The sequence below is a fragment of the Hemitrygon akajei genome, unplaced genomic scaffold, assembly GCF_048418815.1.
Source record: "Hemitrygon akajei unplaced genomic scaffold, sHemAka1.3 Scf000050, whole genome shotgun sequence".
In the NCBI taxonomy this organism is placed as follows: domain Eukaryota; kingdom Metazoa; phylum Chordata; class Chondrichthyes; order Myliobatiformes; family Dasyatidae; genus Hemitrygon; species Hemitrygon akajei.
The window spans coordinates 5213969-5228754 of record NW_027331936.1 but is presented as its reverse complement, the minus strand read 5'-3'; the positions used below and the strand labels follow the sequence as shown (position 1 = coordinate 5228754).

General features: G+C 42.7%; 1 protein-coding gene across 2 annotated transcripts in view; it reads right to left on the bottom strand.

The window, feature by feature from the left end:
• The window catches only part of LOC140721111 (NACHT, LRR and PYD domains-containing protein 3-like), a 28017-nt gene extending 13918 nt beyond the window's left edge, over positions 1-14099 (bottom strand). For both annotated transcript variants that reach the window (XR_012097317.1, XM_073035975.1), the window contains exons 1-5: positions 14014-14099; positions 12115-12456; positions 11383-11549; positions 3269-3440; positions 3098-3163 (exon numbers count right to left, since the gene is read on the bottom strand). Coding sequence is in view for 1 of the 2 variants with exons in the window: in XM_073035975.1 (XP_072892076.1) it covers positions 3098-3163; positions 3269-3440; positions 11383-11549; positions 12115-12456; positions 14014-14023 (757 nt within the window). In the remaining variant the exon portion in view is untranslated. The remainder of the gene's footprint in view (positions 1-3097; positions 3164-3268; positions 3441-11382; positions 11550-12114; positions 12457-14013) is intronic.
• Between the last annotated feature and the right edge of the window lie 687 nt (positions 14100-14786).

Here is a 14786-nt window from a genome sequence, read left to right as displayed (position 1 = left end):
GAAGCTACTATCTATAAACTGCTCAGTCTTTCGAATGCTCCGGAGATCATCCATCTCCTGCTCCTGTTCCCTAACGCGGTCTATTAGGAGCTGCAGCTGGATGCACTTCTTGCAGGTATCGTTGCCAGGGACACCGGATGTCTCCCTGACTTCCCACATCCTGCAAGAGGAGCATTCCAACATCCTGCCTGGCATATTCTCTAGTCTGAACAAAAAAAAAAGAAGAAGCAGAAAAACAGATGGTTGAGATGGTTGAGGACGTTTAGGATGGGCCCCTAAATGCTAACGATTTTCTATAGGGGCACAATTTTGTGCATCCTGAACGGCTGCATCACTGCTTGGTATGGGAACTGTACTTTTCTCAATCGCAGGACTCTGCAGAGAGTGGTGCGGACAGCCCAGTGCATATGTAGATGTGAACCTCCTACTATTCAGGTCATTTCAGAGACAAGGGGGTAAAAAGTGCCCGAAGGATCATTCTGGACCCAAGGCTCACCAAGCACAAACTGTTCCAGCTGCTATCATCCGGGAAATGGTACCGCAGTGTTAAAGCCAGGACCAACAGGCTCCGCGACAGCTTTTTCCACCAGGCCATCAGCCTGATTAATTCACGCTGATACAATTCTATTTCTACAATTGTATACATAAATACACGCTCACCGCACATGCTTTACTGTAATCGTGCTGCTGGCGCAGAAAAACAATTTTCACGAAATGTGTCCATGATATTACCCCTGACCCTGACAATTTTTATCTGGCTGTTGTCTCATTTTTTTGATCTGTTATTCATCATCCTCATACTGTCCTCGTTCATATCAGTCTACGCGGTTTCCATTGCACATGGTGTTTTCCAGAAATTGCTATTTAAGTTCTTATTTTTCTTTGCATATTTCCAGATCCGTTTCAGAGCAGGATATTATACCAAACCAATGCATCAATATGGGAACACTGAGTGTTCACTACCTTTGTTATATTTTTACTGTTCAGCTCTGTTTGGCAGATTTTCTTGAGGTCCTTGATGTAAATTCGAAGTTTGTTCAGCCTTGCAGCAAATTCAGATTTTCTTCAGCCTTGAAGTAAATTTTGTTGGAAGGTTTTCCTTTATCACACGATTATCTATTTTCTTTGCTTATTGATATCCTAAATATACATTTCATATTCTGTTGCATTGTATCCTGATGCTCTGTTTGATATTCTACCGGTTCTATTGCACCTTTCTTTATGTTTAATGATGTTCTGTACTTTCCTGGTCTAAAGTTCATGCTTATATATTTGGAAATTAGTTCCATTATTTGAAGTATTTGTTTCAGCTTTACTGATGCAAGAGCAAATAATTTAAAATCATCAATGTATAACCGTGTCAAGGTATAATTCGTATTTCTTCTGATTAGATACCTGATTTTGTCTGTTTCAGTAAATTATGAGTGGGCTTAAAGCTAGACAAAACCATAGTGTGCTCAGTGAGACTCTCTGGAAAATCCCTCCAATTATTTTGATAGTGGTCGTTGTTCCTCTGTGGTTGTTAATAGGACGTTTATTTTACGCGAATGCTTCATCAGATGTTGCAGAAATTTCACAAGTATTGTATGAATTTTATATATATTTGGAACTTCTCTTAAACACACGAGGAACAGAATCAGATGTGTTTTTTTAATAGACAATCTAACACTGAAAGATTTCTGCTTTCTACAGGGATTGAAATAGAATTACATAATCTTTTATCTGTTGTTCAAACCCGAACGGTATTCTGTCTGCTGTCCTGTGAGTTTATTGTGGTTATCTAAGTTGTTATCTGAGTTGTTATTAGTTACGGGATGTACGATGCTATAATTTTAGATATGAAATTGTCTTATTATTATTAAGAGCTATTAATAACATAGTAGGTGACCATTTAGTAGTCTTATAAATGCAGAATAAAGCTGTCGTTTAGACTGGTGGTACATACCTTCAGCTTTTTATATGTTCTGCCCCATGGGAGTATGACAGAGAGGATGTATGAGGTGGTTTGGGGTTCAGTAGCAAGGCTTTGGGTCGGGTTTGTGTCTTGCCAGCTTGATTGAGTTCCTCCAGGAGGTGACAAAGGTGATGGATGAAGTTACGCATGGAAATTGTCGACTTGTATATTGGCAGAGTCTTTGACAAGATCCCACATGGGAGGTTCATACAGAAAATTAACATGCTTGAGAAATGTGGGGAATTGCCCTGGCTGCCGGGGACCCAAACGGGGAGAAATTTATTGGCTGGCGGGTGGTTAACCGGTGAAATTATTGCCATAGACGTCTGAAGAAGACACCTCATTGAGTATATTTAAAATGCAGGTCGATATGTTCCTGATTAGGAAAAGTGTCAACGTTTACTGGGATAATGGGGTAGAGAGGAATTGAAGAGCAAATTCACTGAGCCGAATGGCTTAATTCTGCTCCTGGATCTTATGGTTTTAGGGAGCATCTGGAGTATTGTATTCACATCTGATTGTCCAGCTCTTGGAAGGATTGGAGAGGGTGCAGAACAGGTTCATCAGGGTGTTGCCTGGATTCGGTGACATGTGCTACAAGTAGAGGTCTGATAAACTTGCTTTGTTTACTCTGCTGGTAGAATACAGATCTGACTGAGGTGTGCAAGTTTGAGAGATAAGAGTTTGGGTCGACAGCCTTTATTTTGTTTGTTATTGTTTACTTAAGACTGGTGTCTAATACCAGAGGGCATTTGGTTAAGGTGAGATGGGGTAAAATTACAGCAATTGTGGGTAGTTTCTTAACAGAGTTGTGGGTGTCTGGAATTTACTGTCTGGGTCAACATGGCTTTGTGAAGGGAAGGTCGTGCTTCACGAAGCTAATTGAGTTTTTTGAAGAAGTAACAAAACGTAATTGATGAAGGTACGGTAGTAGATGTGGTCTACATGGATTCAGCAGAACCAACAGATGGATTAATAGAAAAATATATTGTAGAATATTCAGGCTGCAAAGAGAGATTCTTTGAATTGTTACTTGAATCCAGAGATCAGCGAATGATTAATGGGGAATTTTTATACCCAAGTTTTGTCAAGTGACAGACTAACATTTGAGAAGTGGTTTGAACTGTGCATTTGATCACTCACCGATCAGTTGAGCGGGTAATTCAGATAATCCTTGGGCGATGTTCATGTATTCCTGTGGATCAGGACCTGTTTAAATATTTAAAAAAACATCCATGGAAACAGCTAAAAAATTAAATTAACTAAAATGTTTATCTCAATGTGCATGGTGTTCAGTGCGTGGTTTTAACATACCGAGTTCCTGTATTTCCTTCAGTATTCTGTCCAACTTCGGTAACTCAGTCCTCCATGTCACAAAGGATTCCCACATCGCCCTTCGGGCCCGGGAGCCTTTTCCCATCACCAAACTGAGGAAGAGTCTGGAACTCTCTGTCCGGTTTCCCGTCTCTGTCAGTTCAGTGACTTTCTGCAAAAGGAAACAATGAATTTATTGTGGAGCAGACAGACAGACATGGAGAATGTACAGGAAAATATCTGTTCATGGCCCCGGTAGCTTCAGAACAGATGCAGTCACTGGGCTGCTGCCTCATCCTCTCTGGGTTCAGTCATTAACAGAGAAACAGTAACTGAAGGAAATTCTTAATCAATATTGTGTAAAAATAAGGATTTACTGACACCCTGCAGTAGATGCAATGTGATTAATTTCCTCAGTCTGTCAATGTGCAGTATTACATCAACAAGATGTGACAACAAGAAAGGAAGAGGGGGGAGAGAGAACAAAAACAAATGAATGGCGGGCATCACTGTATCGTGGCTGACAAAAGTTTATAGTTGGGTGCTTAAATCCAAGGATAAATATTGAATCGAAAGGATACACAGGTAGGTGAAAGTGTTGGGTCGAAGCTGCTGTCATTAAAAATGAAAAGTCCTGAGAAAGAGGTGATATCGGATTGGACGATGTAAATGTTAAGAAACTGCATAAGTAAAGTGACCCTGATGATACAGGCCTGTAAACATTAGCCAGGATGTGACCTACAAATTACAACAGGAGAGGGAAGAGGCATGCAAAAAGGTGAATGTGAAAATAGTCATGCAGAATTTCGATATGCAGGTAGCTTTGGAAAATCAGGTCAGTGTTGAATCCTGAGTGAGGGAATTTATAGAATGCCTATGCGATGGCTTTTGAGAGAAGCCTATGGTTGATCCCACTATAGGAAAGACGGATATGGATTTGTGTATTGCACCAGATTTGATTGGGGAGCTTCAGGTAAATAATCCCTTAAGAGGCAGTGATCATAAAATAGCAAAACTCACACTGCAGTTTGAGAGGGAGAAGGTAAAGTCAGATGGATCAGTGTGACAGTTGGATAAAGGAACTACAGAGGCATAGGAGAAGACCTGGGCACAAATATATTCGAACATGACTAACAGGGACTGTGGCTAAAGTTTTTCGGCCCAATTAAAAAGGCTCAGGACAAATGATCACAAAGATGAAGAATTATTCTAAAGGGAGGATGATCAACCATGGCTGACAAGATAGTCAAAGCAGCACAAAAGCAAAGGAGAGGGGACATAATATTACAAAATATAGTAGAAAGCTGGAGGACTGGTATGCTTTTACAAACCACCAGAAGGCAATTAAAAAGCCGTAAGTAGAGAAAATATGGAAAATGAAGGTAGGCTAGCGAATAACGTAAAATAGCTCACCAAGAGGTCCGTCTGATATATGAAGAGTGAAGGAGAGGCAAGTGGATTTTGGGCCACTGGAAAATGACAGTGGAGAGGTACTGTCAAGGGACAAAGAAATGACAAAAGGTATTAGTAAGTATTTTGCGTCAGTCTTCACTGTAAAAAATACACTAGAACGTGCCAGATATTTGAGAATGTCAAGTAGCAGAAGTGAGTGAATTTGCAATTATTAAGGAGAAGGCGCTCGGGAAGCTGAAAGTTCTGAAGATAGATGAGTCAGTTAAGTTCAGTTCAGTTTCTGTTTATTGTGATTTAGAAACCACAAAAGCAATGCAGTTAAAAAATGAGACAACGTTCCTCCAGAATGATATCACAAAAGCATATGACAAAACAGACTACACCAGAAAATTCACATAACGTTTTGTAATCCCCAAATCCATAGTCCAGAGAGGCTGCTGCGTATTAATGTCGCGCTACTGTCTTAGCGCGTTCCCCGGAAAGGAGCTCCAAACCCACCAGTCAAAACAAGACTACCCAGACACACCAAGTCAGGAGACCAACTCTACCACCCAACAAACCAAAAACTAAAGGTACAAGACCCGATCAACTGCACTCGATTGCTTCTGAAGAGACTGAGTGATGATCACTCAAGAATCACTAGATTCTGGAAAGGTTCCGGTCATTTTAAACTATAGGCCATTTAGTCTGATCAGTGTTTGAGAAGACGTCAGCAGTCGATAATTGAGGATAAGGTTTCGGGGTATTTGGACGCACATGATAAGAAAAAGGCCGAAATCCATGGAAGGGAATCTTGCCTGACAGAACTGTTGGAATTTTTTGAGAGAACAGCATGCTGGGTCGACAACGGAGAGTCGGTGCAAATTGTTTACTTGGACTTCCCGAGGACGTTTGACTAGGTACCGCACATGATGCCGTTTAACAAGACAGGGGCTGACAGTAGGACAAGAGAGATACCAGCATTGATAGAGGATCCATGATTTTCTCCAGACAGATTTTGTCTGACTGTCAGGAAGCACAGAATGGGAACAAATTGGGAATTTTTCTTGTTGGATGTTGGTGACCAGTGGTGTTCTGCAGTGGTTGGTTTTGGGACAGTTCCTTTTCCCGTTATGTCAATGATTTGAAGGCTTTATGGACAAGATTGTGCACGTTACGAAGATATGGGGAAAGACAGGAAGCGTTGAGGAAGCAGGGATTTTGCAGCAGGACATAAACCGATGAAAAAATGGACAAATCAGTGACAATTGGAATGTAGTATAGTGAGGTACATGGCCAGACACTTTGCAGAAATAATATTTTTGAGAGTTCTAAAGAGTCTCTGGAGACATAGTGCAGGATTCCTTCCAGGTTGAGTCGGTGTTAGGAAAGGCAAAAACAAATGTTAGCGTTCATCTTGAGAGGATTAGAATATAAGAACAAGCAATGGCCAGGCCACACTTGCATATTATGAACGGTTTTAGTCCCCTGGTCAGTGAAAATACGTGACGGCATTGTGGAAAGTTCAGAGAGGAATCAAAACTGTCAGAACCAGTGATAATAAACCTGATTTTGATTAGAATGATTCCTGGATGTGCCTGTACTGGCTGGAATGTGGAAGGATGCGGGGGAATCTAATTGTAACCTGTGGAATATCGAAAGGCATTGAGAGGATGTGGAGATGAAGTTTCAAAGTGGGGAAGTCTAGAACCAGACGGAACAGCCTCAGAATAGAGGGACGTCCATTTAGAACAGAGGTGAGGAGATTCTTCAGCTGAGGAGTAGTGAATCTGTAGAATTCATTGGCACTGACAGCTGCGGAGACCAGGACACTGAGTATATTTAAAACAGAGGTTGGTACCTTCTCGACTAGTCAGGTCAGCAAGTTTCACTGGGAGAAGGCGGGAGAATAGAGTTGAGAGGGATAGTAAATCACCCATGATGTAATGACGGAGTAGGAAGATGGGCCTAATGGCCTACTTGTGTTCCGATACCTTATGGTCTTATGATGTGTAAAGACAACAGAACATTAAGGAATGTCAGTGCGGCCGTCTTTTGATGGAGATGGTTACTGCCCGGCACTCATGCTGTAAAATGGTGATCACTTTCTGAATGCAGGCATGGGCTTCCTCATTTACGGAGGAATTACGAATTAAACATTGAACCGTCTTCAAGCAACATCTTTCTCTCTCTCTATCTCTGGCTATCCATCCCACAGGATGATGATGGTTCCTTTAAGTCAGTTAGTGGGGTGGTACCCCACTCCTCAGAAAGGAACCGGGTGCGTGAGTGGATGTTAGGTGAGTAGGGCATTGCACCGGTCCAGATCCACCCTCTCGACATCCCCTCCTGGATCCAGCAGCCAGGTTGGGTCCAAGACGGCTGGGGGAAGTTCTGTTGCAGTGACTGGCCAGACCAAGCTTCGATGCGAGGGATGCCCTTTCCGCTCTTCTTTGCTAGATGACCGTTGACTCTAACAGAGGGGTCATCCGCCCTTTGACAGGTCTTGTTTTTCATCCTGCAGGGTGTCTAGCCACCCTCCTCACCAGGCCAGCCTGGTGGAGGAGCTGGTTTAGTCACCGACCATTCGACCAGGCAGTACTAGGTTACATGGTACCGGTAGCACTCAGACGAGTGACCTGACCAGAACATACACCGATGATGGAATTAAGGTAATCGAGGATGCCACTGAACATGGATGGGCTTAGGACATTGCTCTGAGAGATACGAGGAATGATGTCCCGGGTTTGAATGATTGATCTCCCAGAACAGTTAGCAGTAGGAAATTGGAAAAGATTTCCATAACACGGATAATGGACAATAATTATGGAATAAATCAGCATAATTCCCTGATGGTCCACTGCACTGTGATATAATCCCTCAGTTTCACTGCTACCAGGTCTGAGGAGTTACAATTGTGAAAGAGATTTAAAGGTTTACCACTAAAGCAGGCGTCTCCAGATGATGAATTTTAGATGATATTTACAGATGACTCCTCTTGTCTTTGGATAATGCCTGTCTGATTCATTACATACAGCGCCAATGAACCCCAACCAGAACAGAGTCACTCACGGGTGTAACACACATTATTTTCTAATACCATTCATGGCTGAGTAGGTCAGATCTAGTACAAGACAATCACTGTTTGTGAACTCCAAGGAGAGTGACCTGGAATGGTGTGTCCCTGTCTCTCATTAGTTAGATATTCAGCAAGTCATCAGATTTCTTTTTTGTTCCCCTTCCCTTTCAGGACAACCTATTGATCTTCTTCCTTTTTAGGACAAACTGTTGATTTTTGGGATCAGCTAGTCAGCAGATTTATTTTGTATGTTGTGAGTTCTTCTTCCCTTTTAGGTCAAACTACTGACTTTTGTGGTCATCAGATATTAGCTTTGTGCGTGATCTTTCACGCCTAACCTATCTTAGACATTTTCGAGGAAGTTTCCAGTAAATTTGCTGTAGGCCAAAGTTGTGGATATTGTCTACATGGACTTCAGCACGGTATTTGACAAGTTCCCTCATAGCAGTTCAGTCAAGAAGTTTCAGTTGCTCAGCATCCGAGATGAGGTAGTAAACTGGATTAGACGCGGGCTTTTTGGAGGAATCCAGAGTGTGGCTACAGACTGTTGGATTTCCGATTGGCGCCTGTACCTCGTGTAGTGTCACGGGGATCGGCGCTGTGCCTGTTGTTGTTTGTCATCTATATCAATGATCTGGATGAAATTATGGTTAACAGAATCAGCAAATTTGCGGATGACACCAACATTGGGAAAGTGCAGTGGGCAAAGAGGAAGACTACAAGAGCTTGCAGTGAGTTCTAGACCAAATGGAGAATGGGGTTAAAAGGGGCCGGTGCAATTTAATGCATACAAATTGCACTTTGGGAGGACCAAGCAGTGTAGATCTTACACAGTGACCGGTATGGCACTGAAAAGTGTGGTAGAACAGAGTGATCTGGGAATACAGGTCCATAAGTCTTTGAAAGTGATGGCAAATGTGCTCAAGTTGTGGTTCTGAAAGAAAGTTTCTTAGCACATTAACCTTCATAAATGAAAATATCCTGTACAGTAGATGGGATATGATGTTGCATAAGACGTTGGTGAGGCCTAATTGGATATTATGTGCAGTTCTGCTCACCTACCTACAGGGTAGCTAGAAATAAGTTTGAAAGAGTACACACAAAAAAACATGATGTCGTCAGGACTAGAAGACCTAAGTTATAAGAAAAGAGTGACCGGGATAGGACTGTATTCATTGGAACGTAGAAGATTGACGGGAGATATGGGAGAAGTTTACACAATTACATGGGGTACAGACAGGATAAATGCAAGCAACACTTTACTGAGGTAAAGAGGTACTACAACAAGAGGTTATCAGTAAAGTGTGAAAGGTGAAAAGCTCAAGGGGTACAAAGGTGAAACTTGTTGACTCAGAGGGGGCTAAGAGTGTGAAACTAGCTAGCAGCGCAAGCAGTACAAGCGGTTCATAGAAGTCTGGATAGATCCATGAATGATAAAGGTATAGAGCACCATTGCCTGGTGAAGATCAATGGGAATACATAGTTAAGCATTCCAGCATGGAACTAGATGGGCCAACAGGCCTGATTCTGTGCTGTACTTTTCTATGACTATGACAAGTCAGCCACACATTGTTTGGGGACTCACGGAGCCAAGACCGTTGTGGTTAGCAGGTTTCCCTTTGTCAAGTGCAGCAGTGAAGCCGGTTGTCTCAGTTTACAATCTGACAGTTCAATATTCATCCTGGATTAATGAGATGAGGTGAAACTGCCCGACGGTTCAGACAAGATTTGAAATCAGTTTCAGACTGAATGCCTGTTCGAAGTCCCGATATATACAGCCATATAACCATATAACAATTACAGCACGGAAACAGGCCATCTCGGCCCTTCTAGTCCATGCCGAACGCTTACACTCACCTAGTCCCTGTGGCCGGCACTCAGCCCATAACCTTCTATTCCTATCCTGTCCATATACCTATTCAATTTTACTTTAAATGACAATACCGTACCTGCCACTACCACTTCTACTGGAAGCTTATTCCACACAGCTACCACTCTCTGAGTAAAGAAATTCCCCCTCGTGTTACCCTTAAACAATTGCCCCCTAATTCTCAAATTATGTCCTCTTGTTTGAAACTCCCCTACTCTCAATGGAAAAAGCCTATCCACGTCAACTCGATCTATCCCCTTCATAATTTTAAATACCTCTATCAAGTCCCCCTTCAACCTTCTACGCTCCAAAGAATAAAAACCTAACTTGTTCAGCCTTTCCCTGTAAGTTAGGTGCTGAAACCCAGGTAACATTCTAGTAAATCTTCTCTGTACTCTCTCTATTTTGTTGATACCTTTCCTAACATTCGGTGACCAGAACTGTACACAATACTCCAAATTCGGCCTTACCAATGCCTTGTACAATTTTAACATTACATCCCAACTCCTATACTCAATGTTCTGATTTATAAAGGCCAGCATACCAAAAGCTTTCTTCACCATCCTATCCACATGAGATTCCACCTTCTGGGAACTATGCACCATTATTCCTAGATCACTCTGTTCTACTGCATTCTTCAATGCCCTACCATTTACAATGTATGTCCTATTTCGATTATTCCTACCAAAATGTAGCACCTCACACTTATCAGCATTAAACTCCATCTGCCATCTTTCAGCCCACTCTTCTAACTGGCCTAAGTCTCTCTGCAAGCTTTGAAAACCTACTTCATTATCCACAACGCCACCTACCTTAGTATCATCTGCATATTTACTAATCCAATGTACCACCCCATCATTCAGATCATTAATGTATATGACAAACAACATTGGACCCAATACAGATCCCTGAGGCACACCACTAGTCATCGGCCTACAACCTGACAAACAGTTATTCACCACTACTCTCTGGCATCTCCCATCTACCCACAGTTGAATCCATTTTACTACTTCAATATTAATACCCAACGATTGAACCTTCCTAACTAACCTTCCGTGCGGAACCTTGTCAAAGGCCTTACTGAAGTCCATATAGACAGCATCCACTGCTTAACCCTCGTAAACTTTCCTCATAACCTCTTCAGAAAATTCAATAAGATTTGTCAAACATGACCTTCCACGTACAGATCCATGCTGACTATTCCTTATCAGACCCTTTCTATCCAGATAATTATATATACCATCTCTAAGAATACATTCCATTAATTTACCCACCACTGACGTCAAACTGACAGGCCTATAATTGTTAGGTTTACTCTTAGAACCCTTTTTAAACAATGGAACCACATGAGCAATACGCCAATCCTCCGGCACCATCCCCGTTTCTAATGACATTTGAAATATTTCTGTCAGAGCCCCTGCTATTTCTACAGTAACTTCGCTCAAGGTCCTAGGGAATATCCCGTCAGGACCCGGAGATTTATCCACTTTTATATTCCTTAAAAGTGTCAGTACTTCCTCCTCTTTAATTGTCATAGTTTCCATAACTTGCCGCCACTGCTCTCATATCACACTGATAAATACAGCAGGTGGGAGATAAAAAGCTGAGGTTGACCCTGTAGTTCCCAGTGCTCCCCACATTAACAGCTGAAACGAGATCTGCTGGAGACAAGTCAGAGATCAAAGTCTCCACTGCCATGTAGAATGCCTAGAATGTGCAGGAGATTAATATCTGATACCAGCAGTTCAGTGACAATACACTAAATACACTCACCTCATTTTCTTCTCTACTGAAATGTCCCTCCTTTGTCAACATCCAACCGAGTCTTTCAACCTTTTCTTGAATTGCTTGTTTGAGTCTGTCTCTATAGAACTTTGTCAGTTGGTATAGTCGATATTCCTCCCCCTCTGCTAGGAGGTCGCGGATTGTAAACTCTGTATCTGTGAATATAAAAAGGAAAATGTAGGCTTGAACTCAAATATTCTTCATTTCCACCGCTCTCACCAAACTCAACAAAAAAACATGACTTGAACCTGCCTACAGACAAAAAAACGGATTTATTCCCAATCTCCAACACTGGCCTTAATACCTACCAAGCAATATTCTCGGTATTACGTTAATAGAAGGACCACATTTAATGCAAACCAGTCCATCTCCCATCCGACTCACTCACCTATTTCAATTTTGGATCGGCAATAAATGCTGGGCCTGTCGGTAATATTCGCTTCCCAGAGATACTCTCTCCAACCTGGCGAATACATTTCCCTTAATTCACATCCTGGAAATACTCTCTTATCTGGACAATTGCCTTTCCTCCAATGCACATCCTGGAAATCCTCAGAGCAGGTAGTACATTTCCTGGAGTCGGGTAACGGCTGCCCCACTACACCACATGTACCACACCCACACATTCCCCCTCTCTCTGACCAACTCTCCAACAAGGAATCGCATTTACCCTCCTCCCTGCCACATTCTGCAAACACATCACCCTCATATTTCACTCACCCGCTCCTTGTTGGAGACTTGACAATTCCGTGTTTAATGAGCTTCCGAGCTGACAGGCAGTCGCCTCACTTGTGCTGGTTCCAGGGTCCTGATCGGTGTCTCTGATGTTACTGTCTCTGGGCAGACAGGCAGTCGCCTCACTTGTGCTGGTTCCAGGGTCCTGATTGGTGTCTCTGGGCTGCATTTGCTCCACTTCCGCTGCGGCCGTACCACTTTCTGGTACATCGCTCTCAATATGACCTTGCTTCGGTACCTTGCTTCCTGTGTCCCAATCAACTTTCCCCGATGATCCGCCTGGTAAAAATCTCTTCAGTACTTTCCCTATTCGTTTCAATTTCCTACCTGAAATAAGTGATGAATTGCAGGTCATAAGAGTATGATTTAGATCTGAGCAAAACTGATTCAGACTGCAATGGAGCCGAGACTCTGGCTGACCGTATTTGGAGTGGGACTGTGCTGGTTACTGTGAACCGTACATCCTGCTTGGTGACCATCCCGATAAGCCGGTGACTGGACACATTCACTCCCAGTAAAATAACAGGATAGACACAGTAATGCCAATGACTTAATTCACAGCAGTTGAATGATGACCACGGGATCTTAATGCAACAGTGTCCGGTGATACGGGGAAATTAAATAAAGATATGACGTCAAACTTACCGGACTTTAATTTCTCGGATTACTTTTAGATCCTTTTTTAAACAATGAAACAACATGAATCCTCCAGCACCTCACCCGTAGATACCGACACTTTAAATTTATCTGCCAGGGCCCCTGCAATATCAAAACTAGTCTCGTTCAAGTTCCGATGGAACACCCTGTCAGATCCTGGGGATTTATCTACTCTGATTTGCGGGTGATTGGTATAAATTACATGCAGCCAGAAGAGGCAGTAAACACAAATAAATTTACAAAGTTGAGAGTATGTGGGCAGGGAAAAGGATAGAAGTCTATAAGGGAAATTTGGGAAAAGCTGTGGGAAAATGGAGCAAGCACAAAGACATTTGGATCAGCATGAATTAGCTGGGCCAAAGGACCTGTGTCCAGGCTGTTATATCTGTTTTATTCCCCCTGGAATCAGAGTTGAGCGCAATCACAATGTCTGCTGGGGACTGAGACATTTGGTCATTGGCTATACCGGGTTTTCCATCAGAGATCCTGAGAATTTTAAATCCAGGTAGTAGATCATCTTAATAGGCAAATATTGAGATCTCACATTCACCATTTGAACACAGCCCAGACATAGATTCGGGTATTAAAACATTGAAGCAGACCGCGTATTTATCCAGAATGAGATCTCATCTGATCCTCAGCCATTCCCAATGCTACCAATTTTCTCGGCTCGGCTACAGAAAACAGATTTCGGAAACTCCCCTCACCTCCTTTCCGCAGCAGCCAAGAAAACCAGGAAGGAATTGATAGCTGCCCTTCCAAAACCTGAAATGCTCGTTTATCACACAATCTCTGAATTCCTGGAAATGCTCCTACCATCTGGTTCTGAATTTTATAAATGAAAGTTGGAGATATCTTACACATCAGGGCCTGTCTCGAGGTGAAGCAGAAACTGACCCTAAACTTTTACATAGCCCACAAGCCCGCTATTGCATTCCTATGTTTCACTCACAGCCACCTGATCCAGGAGTACCTGCTCCTTTCACTCAGGTGAAGCTTTGAAACTCACTCAGTTGAGTGGCGTGATTCGACCATTACCGGTGTCAGATCCCTAAGCTGGAACTGTTAGATTGATCAATTACATCAAGGCCGCTTTACCAGTGGGATCAATGATACTGCTTGATGAAAGTTTTCTGTGCCCAGTTAGCATTTGTGTAAGTTTGTTCATCTGTACTAGTGTGTGCCAACAGGACAGAAATTTAGTTAGAATGTTCCCAGTGATCATACCTTTGTCCATTCTGTATCTGACTGACGATTGTTGATTGCCGTCGTCTTGTTTGCAGTTTGGTCCAGGAGCAGGAAAGCTCCACCTGCTGGTGATACCCTGAATTACAAACATGCAGACTGTGAGTCAGAGAGAGTACGGTTACAGTATTTGCAAATAACAATATCGCCATCCACTGTATCAGAGCATCCGTTGGCTTAGGGACAAAACATTCCCTGTTACCATGAACTCCCACACCATGCCTGTGTCTGTCCAATGCATCTACTGATAGAGTTACAGAGTAACAGAGCACAGATAGAGACCTTTCAGCCCAATGAGACAATGCTGACTACAGTGCTCACCGAGATGGTCCCAATTTCCTGTGATGGGCCCATTTCCCTACTGGCCTCTTCACTCCACCTACACATCCCAACTGCTTCTGGAATTATACAATTGGGTCTGCCTCATCCAATTCCTCTGGCAATTCCCTCCACATAATCACCAATCACCATAATCACCATAATCACCATGGAAACGTTGTTGCTCGGGTTGGTTTTTCAATCTATTTACAACTCCTCTGCCCATTTAGATCCCCTATAAGCTACCATAATCTTCACCGTGAACACCATCCACTAATTTTGTGCCATCTGTGAACTTACTGGTCAAGCCTTGTACATTCACATCCAAATGTTTGTAGGATAGTAGCTGTTCTGGAAACTGGTGTTGCATGTCCTGAGCCACCTGTACCTTCTACCTGATGGCAGCAGCGAGAAAAGTGCATTGCCTGGGCGGTGAG